At 42.7% G+C, this 18,642-nt stretch overlaps 1 protein-coding gene across 9 annotated transcripts in view; it reads right to left on the bottom strand.

The window, feature by feature from the left end:
• nisch (nischarin) overlaps positions 1 to 12,467 on the bottom strand; it is a 71,409-nt gene extending 58,942 nt beyond the window's left edge. For 8 of the 9 annotated variants that reach the window (XR_010976988.1, XM_068051899.1, XM_068051901.1 and 5 more), the window contains exons 1-4: positions 12,284 to 12,467; positions 7,149 to 7,232; positions 3,804 to 3,986; positions 408 to 456 (exon numbers count right to left, since the gene is read on the bottom strand). Coding sequence is in view for 8 of the 9 variants with exons in the window: in XM_068051899.1 (XP_067908000.1) it covers positions 408 to 456; positions 3,804 to 3,986; positions 7,149 to 7,232; positions 12,284 to 12,367 (400 nt within the window). In the remaining variant the exon portion in view is untranslated. The remainder of the gene's footprint in view (positions 1 to 407; positions 457 to 3,803; positions 3,987 to 7,148; positions 7,233 to 12,283) is intronic. The other variant, XM_068051900.1, reaches the window with a different exon arrangement.
• Positions 12,468 to 18,642: the final 6,175 nt, after the last annotated feature.

Genomic DNA, 18,642 nt, shown 5'->3' with positions numbered 1-18,642 from the left:
TAAAAAAAAAAATTGCCTTACATCTGTAAGAAAGAGGGACTGAGTCTGAGATTATGTTAGACACTTTATATACTGTGAACAGATACTGAATATATTTAATCATTGCATTACACCAAGCAAGTACAAAATGCAAGAGATATAGTTTAGCTTTTACCCCTCCTCAGGTGGAATACAAAATTTTGGGGGGGGATCAGTTACAAGATTTTGTTTCCTGGCACCTTATTGTCATAACCTGTAGCTCCTAAGAGAGTCCTTTTCCATTTTATCCTAAATTTAAAATTCTAGACTTCAATATCCATGCTTCATGAGTAGTGGAGTGCAGTCTTAGAAAGGAAAAATGGCAAATGGAATTTGCAACAGTAACCCACAATGCCAAGATCTTTAAAAGTCAAAATTAAAAACCATACCTTTGTGAAACAGTTGCTCAGCAAGTCCAGCTGTAATGCCATTTATCTCCTACAAGAGAACACAATATACTACTAAGAACAAAATTAAAAGATTCACATCTGTGCAATCAAACTCTACATATGTCGGTAACCATTAAGAGTCAGACATTTTTCCAGAGTTCATTCTTTTCCTGCTCTCTACAAATGAAAGATTTTAGGCACAAATCAGCACGTGGTACGTTGCAAATACAGTGCTCACTCCTCTCCCTACAGTTCAGAGAGTTCAACCAGTGATTATCGGCACTTTTTGTACTGAATTTTAAAGTTACTCTCGCACAGCGAAAGCAGAAACGTTCATTGATTTATTCTCACACTTCAGTTTGAGAAAAGAGATAACTAACATTTCTCCCCAAGACCAGCATAAGTGATGAATGACTTGAAAATATTGTCATGCAGGCCCCCACCTGCCAAGAATGAGGCACATTTATTTTGCCACATGGACGTTAAATTTGAAAATTGTTGCTGGGAAGAAAAGACGACCTATTTCAAGGGGTTGCCAAGCCCCTGGCTGGAAATACTTTTTTTTTTCCATACTAGCAGACCAGTGTTGGAACAACGGAACCAGTCCCTACCCCCGGTCACGTGACCACCTGCTGGCCAACTAGGGGAGTTTTAAATTGGAAAACAGAATTTGAACTTAGAAAGCTGTTTACTCCTGGACAGACAAGATCTCTCATTGCAGGCTTGCCGCCACCTCTCTCTCACCAGCTTCGGCAACCATCGAAGACATATGAAGTGACAAAGTTGATTGATGAGGGAAGGGCTGTCGATGTCATATACATGGACTTCAGTAAGGCGTTTGATAAGGTTCCCCATGGCAGGCTGATGGAGAAAGTGAAGGCGCATGGGGTCCAAGGTGTACTAGCTAGATGGATAAAGAACTGGCTGGGCAACAGGAGACAGAGAGTAGCAGTAGAAGGGAGTTTCTCAAAATGGAGACGTGTGACCAGTGGTGTTCCACAGGGATCCGTGCTGGGACCACTGTTGTTTGTGATATACATTAATGATTTGGAGGAAAGTATAGGTGGACTGATTAGCAAGTTTGCAGACGACACTAAGATTGGTGGAGTAGCAGATAGTGAAGGGGACTGTCAGAGAATACAGCAGAATATAGATAGATTGGAGAGTTGGGCAGAGAAATGGCAGATGGAGTTCAATCAGGGCAAATGCGAGGTGATGCATTTTGGAAGATCCAATTCAAGAGTGAACTATACAGTCCTGGGGAAAATTGATGTCCAGAGAGATTTGGGTGTTCAGGTCCACTGTTCCCTGAAGGTAGCAACGCAGGTAAATAGAGTGGTCAAGAAGGCATACGGCATGCTTTCCTTCATCGGACAGGGTATTGAGTACAAGAGTTGGCAGGTCATGTTACAGTTGTATAGGACTTTGGTTCGGCCACATTTGGAATACTGCGTGCAGTTCTGGTCGCCACATTACCAAAAGGATGCGGATGCTTTGGAGAGGGTGCAGAGGAGGTTCACCAGGATGTTGCCTGGTATGGAAGGCGCTAGCTATGAAGAGAGGTTGAGTAGATTAGGATTATTTTCATTAGAAAGACGGAGGTTGAGGGGGGACCTTATTGAGGTGTACAAAATCATGAGAGGTATAGACAGGGTGGATAGCAAGAGGCTTTTTCCCCAGAGTGGGGGATTCAATTACTAGAGGACACAAGTTCAAAGTGAGAGGGGAAAAGTTTAGGGGGGATATGCGTGGAAAGTTCTTTACGCAGAGGGTGGTGGGTGCCTGGAACGCGTTGCCAGCGGAGGTGTAGAGGAAGTAAGGGACCTTGGAATGAATGTCCACAGATCACTGAAGGTCGCAGGACAGGTCGATAAGGTGGTTTAGAAGGTTTATGGAACCCCTTCCTTTATTAGCCGAGATATAGAATACAAGAGCAGGGAGGTTATGCTGGAACTGTATAACTCATTGGTTAGGCTACAACTTGAGTACTGTGTGCAGTTCTGGTCACCTCATTACAGAAAGGATGTAATTGCACTGGAGAGGGTACAGAGCAGTTTTACAAGGATGTTGCCAGGACTGGAAAAATGCAGCTATGAGGAAAGATTGGATAGGCTGGGGTTGTTCTCCTTGGAACAGAGAAGGCTGAGGGAAGATCTGATTGAAATGTACAAAATTTTGAGGGGCCTGGATAGAGTGGAGGCGAGGGATCTATTCACCTTAGCAGGGAGGTCAGTGACGAGGGGGCATAGCTTTAAAGTAATTGATATAAAAATTAGAGGAGAGATGAGAAAAAGCTTTTTAACCCAGAGGGTGGTGCTGGTCTGGTACTCACTGCCTGAAAGGGTAGTTGAGGCAAAGACCCTCAACTCATTCAAAAGGAGTCTGGACATGCACCTCAAGCGCCGTAAGCTGCAGGGCTACAGACCAAATGCTGGACGGTGGGATTAGAATAGGTGGATTGTTTTTTGGCCGGCACAGACACGATGGGTCAAGTGGCCTCTTTCTGTGCCTTAAACTTCCTAAGATTCTATGGAGGGATTAAAATCATGGTTGCTCAAGACGCCTGAATTGTAGGACTGCAGCTATCCCAGAGGGGTGTAGGGTTAGAAAACATTACAGGGATACAGAAAAACTGACCAGAGGTAAGTCAAGCAACATACAAGGTTACTGAGCTTCTAAGTAATAGCAGAATTTTCACTTTACATCTAGGAGGATAAATAAGCATCAAGTTAGTTCTGCAAGTAAATTCAGGACATGTTTTCCAAGCATAATGCAGCCTAACAGATTCTTACAGATGGACTAAAGAAATTGGGTATGGTGTTACCGGACTAGTAACCAGAAGCCTGAACTAATAATCCAGAGAATGTGCATCAAATCCTGCAACAGTTTGATAATTTGAATTGTTTTTTTTTAAATCAGGTTACCAGTAAAAGTGGTCATAAAACTGTCAGATTATCGGAAAATCCCAACTGGTTCACTGATGTCATTTAGGGAAGGAAATCTGCCATCCTTACCACGTTTGGCCTGTATACAAGTGCAGTCCTACACCAACATTGTCAGCTCTTAACTGCCCTCTGGATGTGGCCAAGCAAGCCATTCAGTTGCATTAAATTGCTGCATGCAGCAGTTCAAGGAACACCACCACTTACTCGTGGCCAGTAAGGATGGGAAAATAACAGCCTTGCCAGTGACACCATTATCCAATGAATTAATTTTTAAAAACTGCTTGGGGTTGGGGGGAACGTATGCAAGACCTTGCATATCAATCTACCTTAGAAAGTATCACTAAATACACCTAATAAAGTACCTAACAAATCAACATTTTAAATGTGTAAAATGAAAACTAAATACTCAAGCACCAAATATATTACTGCAGAATAAAAAATTAAAACTTACATATAGATGAAAATTCAGAAAAAATGACAAAACTTTTGGTGCAGCAAATGGGAACTTCACTAGAAGGGTTTGCAAATAGACTTCTAATTCTTTCTGCCTTTTCTCTACAAACGTTTTGGAATTTTTGCCAATGATCTTCTTTGGTGGAAGTAGGTTTTTGTCAATCTTCTTTTCTGCAGTCAGCTAAAACAAAACAAAGACGTTAAAGAACATACTTCTCGAAACTGAATGACAAAGACCATAAGTGTTTCTGTACACCTAGTGCACCAGAGGAAACTCCACCGGGACAAACAAACAATCACATCATTCCATTTTTAAATTAAGTAAAGCAGGCATCAGTTCCAAATGCAAAGCATTCACGAGAGTGTGAGGACGTGAGGACTAAATAAACATTTTGCAAAATAATGGTCATCTTGATACATTGGTAGAACTTGTGGGAGCAGTGGAGAAACAAAGGGTGCATCCATGAACACAGGTCTCATCAACGGTGGTTGTGGAAGTGGGTAAAGAATGTAGTAAAACGATCTACATTCACTGTGGTCTTATTTAGAAAAAATAGATTATCCTCCAGTCAATAGGAAAGGTCCATCATCGAGCAAGTGGTAAGCTAATGATGGGAGGCAAGAGGAGACACTCCTGGTACGGAAGTAACAATCACACAGGTCCAGACTGAAAAATACTTCACCAAATGACTAAAACCCCTATCGATCTTTTCCCACCCTAGGATCAAAACATGTTTGAGCGAGTACTGCAGCATGCACTATAAAGCCTTAAGGACTTGAGCATTTAAAAAAAAAATTCAAGAGCAAGCCCAGACAATGTAGTTTTGGAAAGAGTGCATGAATATCAGTCTATACAACCCACAGGCTAACGAGATGCAATACTGAAATGATTTGGTCCGCATGAGTGAAGATAGCTCTCGCTCAGATCAGCATATATGTTGCACACAAGCAATACAAAACTGACAATCAAAGCGATCGAAGGAAGGGAACCAACCATCTCCACCCAGTCTGGTGTACATGTGACTAGCCCCACACTACAAATAACACAGGTGCCATTGTTCATCATGGTACCTGCGCCAACTTCTATTAGAACCATCTACTCTAATCTCACTTCCTGTCCTTTTTATAGTCTTTATTTTAAAATTACTTAGTCAATCCTCTTAAATGATGTTGCAATTTCTGCTTTAATACCCACACGGTAAAACATTCCAAAATCTCAATCCTTTGTGTGCAAAAATCTTTCCTCTTTATTTTTCTGCAACTAGTCTAGAGTTTTGCCTGCAGGTTTCAAATTCACCAATGATTTAAAAACAACGTATTGCTGTTTACCTTTGGGAAACCTCAAATTCGCCCATAACCTTCTCTGTTCCAGTTGAAAAAATTCCCACTTATTCTAGCCTGTGTAACTATTACTTTTTATTCCCAGTAACACTCTAGAAAAATATTCCCTGTACCTCCATTGCGCAATCTTCCCTATAATGGATTGCCCGGATCTACGTTCAATAACCTGTGGGCTGACCAATGTCTTGTACAAATTGCTTTTATTTGCAATGCTCTACATGTAATAAACATAGAACCCCATTTTTAAAACCTTTAAAAATAGAATGCGGCTGCACTCCTAGGTCTCTGTACCTTCAAACTCATTTTCCTTATGCACATTTATGAAATTGCTTAGGATGTTCCTTTATGTTAAAGATGTTTAATAAATTCAAACTTTTTGCTGTCCCCAAAATGAACCCAGTTACTGCTCTCTGCATCAAACGGCATCTGCCAACTATCTGCCCGCTCCACTATCCCATCAATACCCTCTATCAATCTCCTCCGTTCTTCTCTCATTTGCCACACCCCCTAATTTGATATCCTCAAATGTGATTATCCATGTGCCCACATCCAAATCATTTATACAAAATGGAAGACAAGGAGCTACAGCAGAGATCAGTGAGACAATACTTTTTTTTTTTAAATTCAGGCACCTTACCAAAATTGCCTTCTGAAAAGTCCACAAGTAAAATGTCTCACATTACATTTTATTTAGTCAGTCAGATTTCCTCAAAATAATTCATATATCAAGCACTACATCAATATGACAATGAACTCTTTCTCGGTGTACACCAATTTCATACCATTTTATGGACTCTAGAAGTTTACTCATAAAATATTAAATCTTTATAATTTCTGGTTTATCCAGTTGCCCTCTCCTGTACAGGAGTGTAACATTTACTGCCCTCTACTTTTTTTTTTAAAAAGCACAATCACTGTTTACAAATATTTTTGCTTCCTTCAGTATTGGGAAACATAACATCTGGCCCGATATCCTTTATTTTTAATTCCAATACCATGTATTGCTGAACTGAATTAGAACCTTACAAAAAGGTAAGTCTTCATACAATCTAGAGCTGAAGATGATGATCACACGACTTAAGACAGGAATGCCATCTCTGGATGTGAGACACATAGAAAACGCAAGATAAGCCAGTAAAGGCTTTTTTTTGGCTCAAGACACACAGAATACAGCTTAATTATCCAGAACATGTGTTTTGGGCTTATTGTATCTGAACAACATTGCAATTAGCACACAATCAGCCAACATGAAGCAGCAGCAACAGCAGCCTTGAAAGAGTCTAGTGCAGGCATCAATGACAGACCAAGAACAGAAATACTAAATAATGGGGAGGAGCATTATAAAATTTAAGTTTCAATGTTAAATTATGCACTGGAACCCAAACTGGATTCAGAATGGTCGTGATTTATATAAGTGGTTACACAATCTATCTAGGTCAAGCAGCAATGTAAAAGTATTAAGCCCATTACAAGCAACAGGACAGTCACAGAGAAAATTGTTTACAACACAAATTTACAAACCAAAGCCCCAAAAACTTTGTGGAAATATGGTTCAAAAAGGCATTCCAAGGTATCCACATGGTCAGAATTGTGTATTTGTTTACTTATTAGATCATTACTTCAGATATTTATAAATAGGGAAAGCAATTTATGCAGTAATAACCCCGATTTTCTTTAGACAGTTGACACGGTTTTGGAAAGCTAGGAGTGTGCCAACATTTACCAGTGGATCTCACAAGATTTGATTTAGAGGCCTCAGCAAGTTTCCTTGACCAATGAAGCAGCAATTGGAGCAAACACTGAAATCTGGTATACAAGCCACATGTCAATTTGAAATGCATTCCTACAGAAAAGTCACATGAAAAATTGTGACTTGCATATCAGACTTCACAGCATAACCTGCTTTGCAGAAAATTTGGCTGAGGGTGCCATGCATCTAGCATTTAGTGACTACAAAGAATCTTAGTAAAACAGCAGTGTTTTACAATATGCAAAAACTTGCCTTTTCATGTAGCTCATGAAAATCACTGTAGCGGTGTTTAACTGTCCATTGATGATTCCCAACTTTCACTTCTATGATATACACCTAAGAAAGTTATAGGCTTTCATTAGTGACAGCTACTGATTCGCAGCAGCGATTTAAATAAGTAAGGAAGGGATACACACATTTGATGCTTTGCCAGCTGCTAAAATGCAGACCTTGTAATGCATAACCCAAAGTATATCAAGATATTACCTTTTAAAATCACTAACTCACTTTCAGGAGAGTAATGGTTCAATAGGATGGGAAAAAGAATTACGTCAACGTAAATTTGCAACAAGTACTTCTGATGCTAAAAAATAAAAACCTTTCAACCTATACCCAAACAAACAATAAATCCTAAACAATAACATGGTGCCCAATCCACTATTTAAACATTCACTTCCTCCAACATCAGTACAATAAGCTACATTGTGTACCATCACCAAGATGCACTGCAGCGACTCGTCAAGGCTTTGTCAACAGCATCTCCCAAACCCGGAACTTCTACCACCCAAAAAAGGACCAGGACAGGCAGTGAATAGGAACATCACCACCTCCAAGTAACACACAATCTTTACTTGGAAGCATATAGTCATATCAAAATCCTGGAATTCCCTACCCGACAGCACTGTGGGGCTTTGTTCAGCACACAAGACTGCAGCGGTTCAAGAAGGCCACCATCTCAGGGATAGGCAATAAGTGCTGGTGTTGCCAGCAACACCACATTCCAAGAATGAATTTTTTTTTTAAAGGAAGCATTATTACATCATGGATACCTACACTTTAAGCTAGCTTTGGCCTTTCCATCTATACTACTTGGTGAAATAAAGGAAGATCAATGCGCAGACAAGATTTCTACTACTCCAGCTGAACACATCACTTGAACACCTTCCCCACCCATTTACAAGCATGTGACCAATACTACACATTTAATTAAATACTGTACCATTATGCAGTATTTACACATTCAAGATTTGGGTGGGGGCTGGTGACTTTACTGCACTTTTTTTGCCACAGTGCTGTGCAGAGAAAATTTACTGAAACTCTGATTTAAGATGAAATATATCAAACTGCTTATACAACACCTGACCCAAATACAGGACCTTTAAACAGAAAAAAAAATACATTAAATAAACCAGAAAGTGCAGTAAATAATCAACTCACTGACAAATTCCACTCAAACAGAAATCTAATCACAAATATTTTTGCCAACAAGTCAGTGTAGATAATGCTCAAGTGATTAACTGGGCTGTGCTCAAATATTTGCAAACTAGCTGGTTTTCCCCCTTTTCAGTGTGCAGAAATCCTGGTTCAACTAGTCTGCAAATGCCACCCCACTTGACTTTGGTGTTGACATCAGCCAGAGGTTAACAAAACATATCATGCTATGCATTGTCAGAAGAGGCATCCACACCTACAGCAGCAAAGTAAATCAGACTTATCACGCCCAAAGCTGACATGTTTTTGGCCTGCAACTGGGAAAGTCAATCATTCTGATCCATACAGGCTGGCCAAGCAATTTTGCATTTAGAAACCTGTAAGCTGCTTTCAAGCATTGGAAAAGGCAAACAACTCCTGATCAATGAATAATTTTAAACTGCCCGTCACAATTGTTCAAACATTGAACTGATGATAAAGAAACCGCCACATTGCAAAGAGGCCACCTACCACATATTTCATGCTGCTAAGTCAGGTCTGTCGCAAGTCTAAAAGCACAAGTTAGCTAACCACTAAATTCAGTCATTAAAATAAGTCAGAGATATTCAATGCATTAAAGTTCAATACTATTCACTTTGTAACTATTCATTTTTTGTTGGTGAACCTAGGAGATACAATTTAATCAAAATTATGTTACATAGGCAAAAATACAACCCTTTAGATTATTCAGAACGCTATTTGAAATACTTAATTCACATCTGTATTCATTTTAATATTTTCAAACCAGCTATACAAATGATCTTCTCAGAACTTCAAACAAGTTTAGAATGACAATGTATCTTCCCCAAAGGCTCAGTGAACATTTGATCCATACAGACAAGGAAGATGCCAGATTCAACCCACTGTCTATACAGAATCAGCTGATCTCAGCCAAGCCAGGCATTGGGATGATACAATCGCCTCAGTGACCCATGGTAGCAAGAAATCAGGCAAGGGAGCCCACCTCTGATCAATATCCAGGAAATCCTGCTTGAAACGTTGACTGTTGGGACTTTGGAAGGTAACAAGATTCAGCTCAAGTAATAACTAACCATACTATACTGGAAATCAAACAGAAAAGCAGCCCAAAAAGAATCTTAAAGGACACATTCCAGTTTTCCTGATCACAGTTACCAGATTGGGCATCAACTAAATGCTAATGTTTTAACTCTTATTTCAAGACATGAAATCTATGATATGTTGGATTTATTGCAAAAGTCAATGTTAAGAGCTTTCTTGTTCTGAACACTCAGATACGGATTACTGAATATTTATGCAGTAAAACAGATTTTACCAGAAGCTCCATAAATGTGCAATAATCTATATCTCAACAAGTGCTCTGTACTATGAAAAATAGATGTAGAAAATCCAAAATATTGTGGGGGGGGGGGGGGGGGGGGGAAGAGGGAGTCACTCACCAATGACTTCTTTGACTATTATAAAATTGCTATGTATAAATTTTGATTTCACTCTGCAAAGTCAGCTCTGTCGTAAGTTTAAAAGTTAGTTTAACCATTGAAGTTTTTTCCCCTTCAATAGGACTGGATATAGGAAATTAAACTTGAGTTTTTATTCTTTCTTGCTCCCCCAATACCAAATAACTATTCTCTAAACAAACCTTAACATATAAGACACAGAAATAACAAAAGATCAGCTGAAACCAAAACCAGGAAATTATGGCTTCCGGTGTTCTGAAATCATAAGTTACAGAAACCTGCCCGAGTACCTACAAAACTTAAAATGATGTAAGGACATAGTGCATTTCCAAGATATAGTTTCAACTGAAAATGTAAGATCAAATAAGCCTTAATCTTCAGAACTGATAGGATCCAGTAATGTTCAACTTTAATTTAGGTAAAAGCCCAGCAATTACTATTGTTTGTTCAAGCATATAATAGTTTATAATTAAACTGACATTAGTACTTTTCAGTATTGACCTCAAAAGATTGCAAACAATACTAATGGACTAATACTTCCATTTCTACTCGTGTCATTTCTTGCCAGATTTGAATCTTTACATCTTTTTACAGCTTTTGCTTGACCTACTGGCTAGCTAATCTACACCAATGCTTTGAACTTCATAAATTTTTCATTAACTTCTGGATCAAGAAAGATTTGGTAAGGGGAAAAAATTTGATCAAATGTAAAATACAAAGTTCTCAATCCTCAGGATTTTTTTTTCCTTAAAGTGAAGACAAGTGAACAGAGTGCTCAACAGCTCTGTCAGCCAGTGAGAGCAGTATTGGCAGAGGCATTGGCACATGTCACTGCCCACCTCATCACAAATAAAAACAGAAAAACACTGGAAATACTTGAGGAAAGATGAAAAGTCACAGACCTGAGTATTTCCAGCATTTTCTGTTTTTATTCCCTCCCTATGTGTTGGTCAACTATACTGATCACGCCAGGACTTTTGTTCATCTTATTCTAACCTTATATAGTTTCCCTGGGAACAACATGCATTTATATAAAGCTTCCAATGTAGTACCATGTCCCAGTGCACTTCACAGGAGCCTTATCAGGCAAAATTTGACATCAAGCCACGCAAGGAGATAAAAGGAGGTGACCAAAAGCCTGGTCAAAGAGGCAGGTCTTAAGAAGCATTTAAAAGGAAACAGGGGTAGAGAGGCAGAAAGGTTTATGGAGGGAATTCCAAAGATAAGGGAGGGGCAAAGAAAATCTGGGATGCACAAAAGGACAGAATTGGAGGAACACAGATCTGTCAGTGGGTTATCGGGCTGAAGGCACTCCCCTTTACTTCACCCATGAGTCATACGTGAGCCTTGACAGAATGTCAGCAATTATTCAAACATAGGGGCGACCTCAACCAATTCTATCCTCACTCAAGTAACAGACACACAATCTTTCAATCCTAGGGGGTCACTAGATAATCAGGAATTAGAACCATAGCTTCCTCTTCCCCTCCCTAATCCAAGAGGACTTCTGACAATTGTAGCAACCCTACCATCACTCTAGTTGAGACCATCTAACTCAGCAGAGGCTGAACATCAAACCTGGGACCTTACAAATTTCTATGACTTAGCCACTTGCTACCCTAAACACTAAATATAGGTGACAGGAGCCAATTCTCAGGCAAAGAAGTCAATCAAATTATTCAACACACTACGGATGAGTTACGAACAAAACTGGGCACCTCTCAACAGACAGAGGAAACAACATTCAGTAGAAACCCATCACTGCTGGATGCATCCAAATTAATTAGAAAGACACCGATAAAGCCTACAGAGAAGTCAGCATTCTGATCTAATTGTCAGACAATGAATGGTAGAGGAAAATGGGCTGCATCCTATCCTTGAAGGGTGCAGTTAGTCTGGTCTAATAACGATACTTTTCAATGCGAAAAAATCTGTTCTCGTTCTGGTACACGACAGCGTTTCTTAAGGAAGCATAAGTCGCAGGAAGATCTGAAGAAAACATTTTAGTCCATCGAGGTAGCCTAAATGTTAAAGAATACAGAGTTTGCTACCTACATCCCTTATTTGTGCTGTTATAAATGTGTTCACACAAGTCTATATGAAGAGAGGGTGGTTGTTCAAGCGTAATATCATATTAGTAACATCGCCACGCCATACAGCTTTTAGATCTATCTTGGATGTAGTAATGGCCAATTATGGCCCTTACAGATTAAAATTGGATGACAATGTCCCAATGTCAACAGATTCAGATCCCTCCACATCAAGGGAGGGCGACTCCGTTGGACGTAGGAAGTGATGGAGCAGCAGATTCCTCTCCAGCCGCCACTCTCAATACATATTAAAAGGCACCACACACAATCTTGCAGCCCTAGGGGATCACCAGATAATAATCAGGAACTAGAGCCCTCTCCTCAGGCCACACATCCTGCAGTTTCCCCCGTGTCCCAGAACCCACCGATACCCAAACAAGATGTCTCTCACCGTGTAGTTTTCCACCAGCTCCGAGCCGATGATATGAATTTCTTTTCCCTCGAAGAGCCCCTCCCCAAACCCTCCCGCCTCCATTCTGCTACGGTTTATGTAAGCAAGAAGAGGGATTTAAATGACCTCCACTCCCTCAGCCCCAGCTACGCGCCGCCATCACCACCGCCATCTTGCCTCCGCGCTCGGCCAGCCTCTACAACAACAACTTTACTGACATGCGCATAAGCGACACAGTCCCGTCACGTGCTTCTTCCACTGCTCAGGTCTCAGCCCAACCTGACTGTTCAGGAGTCACAACAATTCCATTTTATAGACCTTTCAGGACTACTGGACGTCTCAAAGCGCTTCACAGCAAATGAAGTACTTTTTAATGGTGGTCACTGTTGTGATGTAGGAAGCAGCAGCCAATTTGTGCACAGCAAGCTCACACAAACAGCCATGTGATACTGAGCAGATTATCTGTTTTTGTGATGTTGATTGAGCAACAAACATTGGCCAAGACACCGGCGACCCTGCTGTTTTGCAGAATTGTGCCATGGATTAATTTGCATCCACCTGAGAAGGCCGACAGAGGTTCAGTTTAACATCTCATCCAAAAGACAGCATCTGCAACAGTGGAACACTCCCTCAGTACTGCACAGGAGTGTCAGCTTTGATTTTTGTGCTTAAGTCCAGGAGTGGGACTTAAACCCAGAATCCTCTCACTTAGAGGTAAGAGTGCTACCTGTGCTCGTACCTAAGTCATTCAGCTTCTTCCATTCACATCTGTGCAAATGTCACTGTTGTAGATATTATAAATATAATGCCAAACCTTAAGAAAATTGCCTAATCATTTTTTAAACTTAGTAACTTACATGACTTTACTTATCACAAGATAAATAGAGGCAAATTCAGTCCATCTTACTTTGTCCATCCAAAAGCACTCCACCCATTCCATCCCAGCATCAACAGCAACCTGTATTTAAATAGTGCCTTTACTGTAATAAAATGTCCCAAAGCACAGGAGCATTATAAAGCAAAATTTGACACTGAGCCATATAAGGTGATGTTCGGGCAGATGGCCAAAAGCTTGGGCAAAGAAGTGTCTTAAAATGGAAAGAAAGGTGGAAAGGTTTGGGGAGGGAATTCCAGAGTATAGGGTCTAGGCCACTGAAGGCATTGCTACCAATGGTGGAGCAATTAAAATCAGGGCCAGATTTTGATGTGTGCAGATATCTAGGAGTGTTGTGAGCCTGGAGGCTATTACTGAGATAAGGGGTAGGGCCATGGAGGGATTTGAAAACAAAGATGAGAATTTTAAAAACAAGGCATTGCTTGACTGGGAGCCAAAGTAGGTCAGCAAGTAGGGGAGTAAGGGATGAATGGGACTTGGTGCGAGTAAGAACATGGGGAGCAGAGATTTGGGTGACCTCAAGTTTGTGGGAGGGCTCCCAAGAGTGTGTTGGAATAGTCAAGTCTACAGGTAACAAATGCACGGATGAGAGTTTCAACAGCAGATGAGCTAAGGCAGGAGCAAAGTCAGGCAATATTACAGAGATGGAAATAGGCAGTCTTAGATATGGCACACATATAGTTTCTTAAAGAATTTTGCCTCCACTGCTCCATCCTCGAGTCCATTCCATCAGTTGATCATTGCTTGCATCAAAAAGACCTACATTGGTCCTAAAGTTGCTTTTTAGTCATTTCAACCTGTATCCTCCTGGTCTACTCTCACAACTTAAATAAAGGTAATATTCTGGATTTATCTTTTTCATAACTTTAACTAACTTGGATACCTCTATAACATTACTTCACATATGCGTCCACTCCATGCTGAAAAGCCCATGGTTTACCAGTCTTTCCTTATAACTCAGAGCATGAATACTAGGGATCAGCCTCAAAGTTCTTCGCTGCACTGCCTCCAAAACTTGACTGTCTCCCTTGTGTCAAATTCCTTTTTGATTGACCTAGAGTCTGTGGCGAGAGGGTGGTTGATGGTGAATGCTAATAGTTTACACACTGCCTGGAATGTATGTAATCCCCTCGGGCTGTATACACCAAATATGGGTTTGCTGTAAAATGTACATGGCATGTAAAATGGAATAGAATGGAATGGAAGGGTTGTGAGGCAACTCACTCCTGTATTGAAGAAAACGGATTTCCTTTGCACTTTCTGGAATGTTAACTTGGTGCTGTTTTGAACATATTTTTTACAGATTTTAATGAATAAAGTGTATTTTTGGGAAAAAAAGCTACCTGGTAGGGGAGAGACCATGATCAGTGGCCTTTGCTCCTGCAGGTTCTGTTTTCGTGCTTTTTTTTTGTTTTTGGGGGGGTTTCAGCGCCATTTGTATGGCATTTCGCCTTATGGGATTGGAGATTTACTGTGGTTGTTGTTCTCCTCTTGGTTGAGGTTTTACTACCGTCCCAGTAAAGCTTCAAGCAAAAAATGGCTGCAATGAGCACCAGAGCACCAGGCCAGGGGGTGCGAACACCGTTAGGGTGGCGGTGAAAGATAGCAAAGGAGGTGTACCCATTGGCCGTGCCTTCTTCATTAAGAAAATTCTGATCGAATGCTGTGGATTCCTAGCTGCGGACATCTTCCCCATTTCGACGTAACTTTCAAGAATGTAGCGGGATGCATCAAGTTCCTGAAGGTATTCAAGGAGAGAGGAAACCAGGCGCCGTTGTCTATCCTCACAATGGAGCCCCTCTTCACGCTGCCATCGCAACACAACCAGGTGATGACAATCCACCTCTACAACTCCCATGTCACTGTTGTCAATGTGTTCACCTTCCTTGCTAGGTGCATTGAGGTGGCCGGCAGCAGCTTCAAGGTCAAGGACCCCCTGTCAAGGAGACCAGCAACCCTCCCCGCAGCGAGGAAAATCCATCTGAGAAGGAAAGGAAAGGGGAGGCAGCTGCAACCAGCAACTCAACACCTACCCTGTGCCTGGAAACTCCTCCTCGACACACAGGATCCATGCAGGAGGAGGCAGCAGTGGGACAATCGGATGAGTGGCAAGTGGTCAAAAGGAAAACCACAAAGAGGAAGCCCCAAAAAAAGGAACAGGTCACCACCCAAACCAGTGGCAAGAGGAGGCTGCCGTCTGAGATAGACTACAACAGCTGCTCCTCATCGGACGAGGAAAGGCCAGAAAGACGGCACATGCAAAAGGAGCGGCAGAACGCAAAGGGTCTGGAAGAGGAAGCCCCCCCAGCTCAATTGCACTGGAAGCAGCGATGGGTCCAGTGTGCCTCAACCCCAAAGCGCTGAACCCAGCGAGATGCCCACCGCATCCCAGCTGCAGGAGACCGAGACCAGCGAAGCATCCAGAGCACGCACGCTCCGGGAAGGCGGGAGCAGAAACCTCCTCGAGGAGGAACAGAGGGGAAAGCCACCACCAGCAGAGGACAATCCAAACCTTGCTGCCTACAAGATCCCCCTGATGTCACCCCAGTGGAACAAACCCCCCCGTGAGTGACCAGAAGGGTTTTCTGAGCTCAACGCATATGCAACAGCTTGTGCACACTATCGGTATAAGGAAAATACCCAAGGATTGGCACTAGTAAAAATACCTGGTGTGGTAAGGAACATTCAGTTTTAAATGGGTATAAAGATTGCTTCTATTAACGGCGTAGCGTTAAATCCACTACGCAATGTGTTTCGACATTGGATTACCTCGCCAAGGTCAAAGCCAACCTACTGTTTCTGCAGGAGTGTGGGATACCGCACCTCAGCACTTACAGGCAATAGTCGCAATGGTGGTCCTACAGGCCATTGATCTGGTCAGGGAGAAATGATTCCCGTTCCTCTGGCCTGGGTATTCTGCTGCGGGGAGGCAACTTCATCACCTTGTAGCAGACGTAGTGTACAACAATGCTCCACTCCGGTTAATCAACATGTATGCCCTGGTCCAATCAGGACGTGGCTGACCGTTCTCCAACAGCTCCCACTGCTGCTGGTGACATCCAAGCCGGTTATTCTAGGTGGTGACTTCAACTGCATCATTACACAGCTGGACGATCCAACAGTAACGACATCAAACTGGATGCTACATCCAGATTCCTAATGGAAACAGTGAAAGACGCCAAGCTGCACGACGTCTTCAGCAAACCTGCAGACGGAGCACAGGGTAGATACACCTGGTCAAGACCCGACAGGTCTGCCCGTTCCAGAATTGACTTCCTGTTTGTGTCCTGTGCTTTCACGGTCAGATCCACCGACGTCAAGCTGTTCTCTGACCACTGCATCTTACTGGCCAACTGTCACTTACAGGACGACCAGCGGGTTGGCAGGGAGACATGGAAACTGAATGTTACACTGCTAACCCCAGAGTACATTGAGGGACTCAAAAGGGATTACAAAGGTTGGAGAACTATGAAACTCCTCTTTGAGTCTCTGGTGCACTGGTGGGAAGCGATCAATGCAAACATTAAGAGGTTTTTTTATCCTCAAAGGTGTTTAGAGGGTGAGAGAGAGACAGAGGGAAATGTCCTGACTCCAGAAAAGAATGCAAAATCTGCTCTGGCTGCAATCGATGGGAGTCGAGGTCAAGGAGGATCTCCAAGAGGTGAAGAGCTAGCAGGCCTAGCTCTTTGCCATGGAGGCCTCCAAAATCATCTTCCGGTCCAGAGTCCGCTCCATTGAGCAGGATGAGATGTGCTCGCGTTTCTTCTTCCAAAAGGTACACAGAGAGAGCTCTGTGATCAGCAGCCTCAAGGAAGAGGATGGTTTGGTAACAACTTCGCAGTCTGACATACTAAGGATCAGCAAATCCTTTTATGCCGGGCTGTACGACATGAAGCCCACGGACAGCACGGTCTCCCAGTGCTTCCTGTCATTTATGATGGAGGTCATAGATGACAGCATGCAAGAGCCGCTGTACAAACCACTAACTCTGGACGAGCTGACAAAGATAAAACTCCCGGAAGTGACGGCTTACTGGTTGAGTTGTATTCAGCTCTGTGGAACTGGATTGGCCGAGACCTGCTGGAAGTGTACGAGAGTATGCTTCTGGTCAGCAGCATGTCAGAATCCATGAGGAAAGGCATCATCACCCTCATCTACAGGAGGAGAGGGCGGAAATCAGAAATTGGCAGCCCATCTCACTGCTTAATGTAGACTACAAGATTCTGTCCAAAGTCATCACCAGTCGGGTCAATTCTGCCCTGGAGTTGGTGATTCACCCTGACCAGACCTGCATTGTACCCAGCAGAAAGATCTCTGATAGTCTTGCGCCACTCAGGATACGATCGCCTATGAATGGAATAGGGAGGTGTACACTTCCCTCATCATTTTGGACTAGGCGAAGGCTTTTGACAGGATGTCGCACACATACATGATGGATGTGCTCTCCAGATGGGGTTTGCGGAGGAAATCCACAATTGGATCCAACTGCTCTACACAAACATCAGTAGCGCCATCTCAATCAATGGGTGCGAATCAGAAGGTTTCCTGATCAAATCAGGAGTCAGGCAGGGCTGTTCTCTCTCTCCTGTCTTGTTTGTTTGCTGTATCGAACCTTTTGCTGAATCCATTCGGAAGGATGCGGGCATAAGAGGAGTGACAATCCCAGGCAGTGGAGGCACTCAGGTCAAAGCCTCCCTGTACATGGACGACGTCACCGTCTTCTGCTCGGATCCACCGTCCGTTCGCAGGCTGATGAGCATTTGCAACCAGTTCAAACTGGCCTCGGGAGCCAAGGTAAATCATGGCAAGAGCGAGGCCATATTCTTTAGGAACTGGGCTGACAGATCCTTTGTCCCCTTCACCGTCAAGTCAGACTACCTGAAGGTGCTGGGGATATGGTTTGGAGGAGCCGGGAGGTGCGCCAAAACCTGGAAGGAATGAGTAGCCATGGTACACCATAAACTGAGCATGTGGAAGCAGTGTTCTCTCTCCATTGCGGGTAAGAACCTGGTCATCAGGTGCGAGGCGCTCATGTTGTTGCTGTACGTGGTGCAGGACTGGTGCATACCCCACTCCTGCGCTGTGACGGTCACCCGTGCCATTTTCCGCTTTATCTGGAGATCCAAAATGGACCGTGTCCGGAGGGACATGATTTTCAAACCTCTGGATAAAGGGAGAAAAACGAACCCAAAACGTCGCCCTCATCCTGATGTGTGGCTGCATCAAGCTGTGCATTAGAACCCCAGTACGCAAACACCAAGTGTCACTACGTGCTGAGGTTCTATCTGTCCCCGGTGTTGCGAAGGATAGGTCTGGCCACATTGCCGCAGAACACTTCATCCAGTTGGACCGTGCCATACCTTTGACCACCAATCCATCAGGCAGTGGCCTGCATGGAATGTCCTCAAGACCCTACGGGAAAAAGAGATGGTGGATCCTGTCAAATGGTACCCCGAGCAGACTG

This window comes from Heterodontus francisci, chromosome 19, assembly GCF_036365525.1.
Source record: "Heterodontus francisci isolate sHetFra1 chromosome 19, sHetFra1.hap1, whole genome shotgun sequence".
NCBI classification, from domain to species: Eukaryota; Metazoa; Chordata; class Chondrichthyes; order Heterodontiformes; family Heterodontidae; genus Heterodontus; species Heterodontus francisci.
The sequence above is the reverse complement of the archived record's forward strand: the minus strand, read 5'-3'. Positions and strand labels throughout refer to the sequence as shown.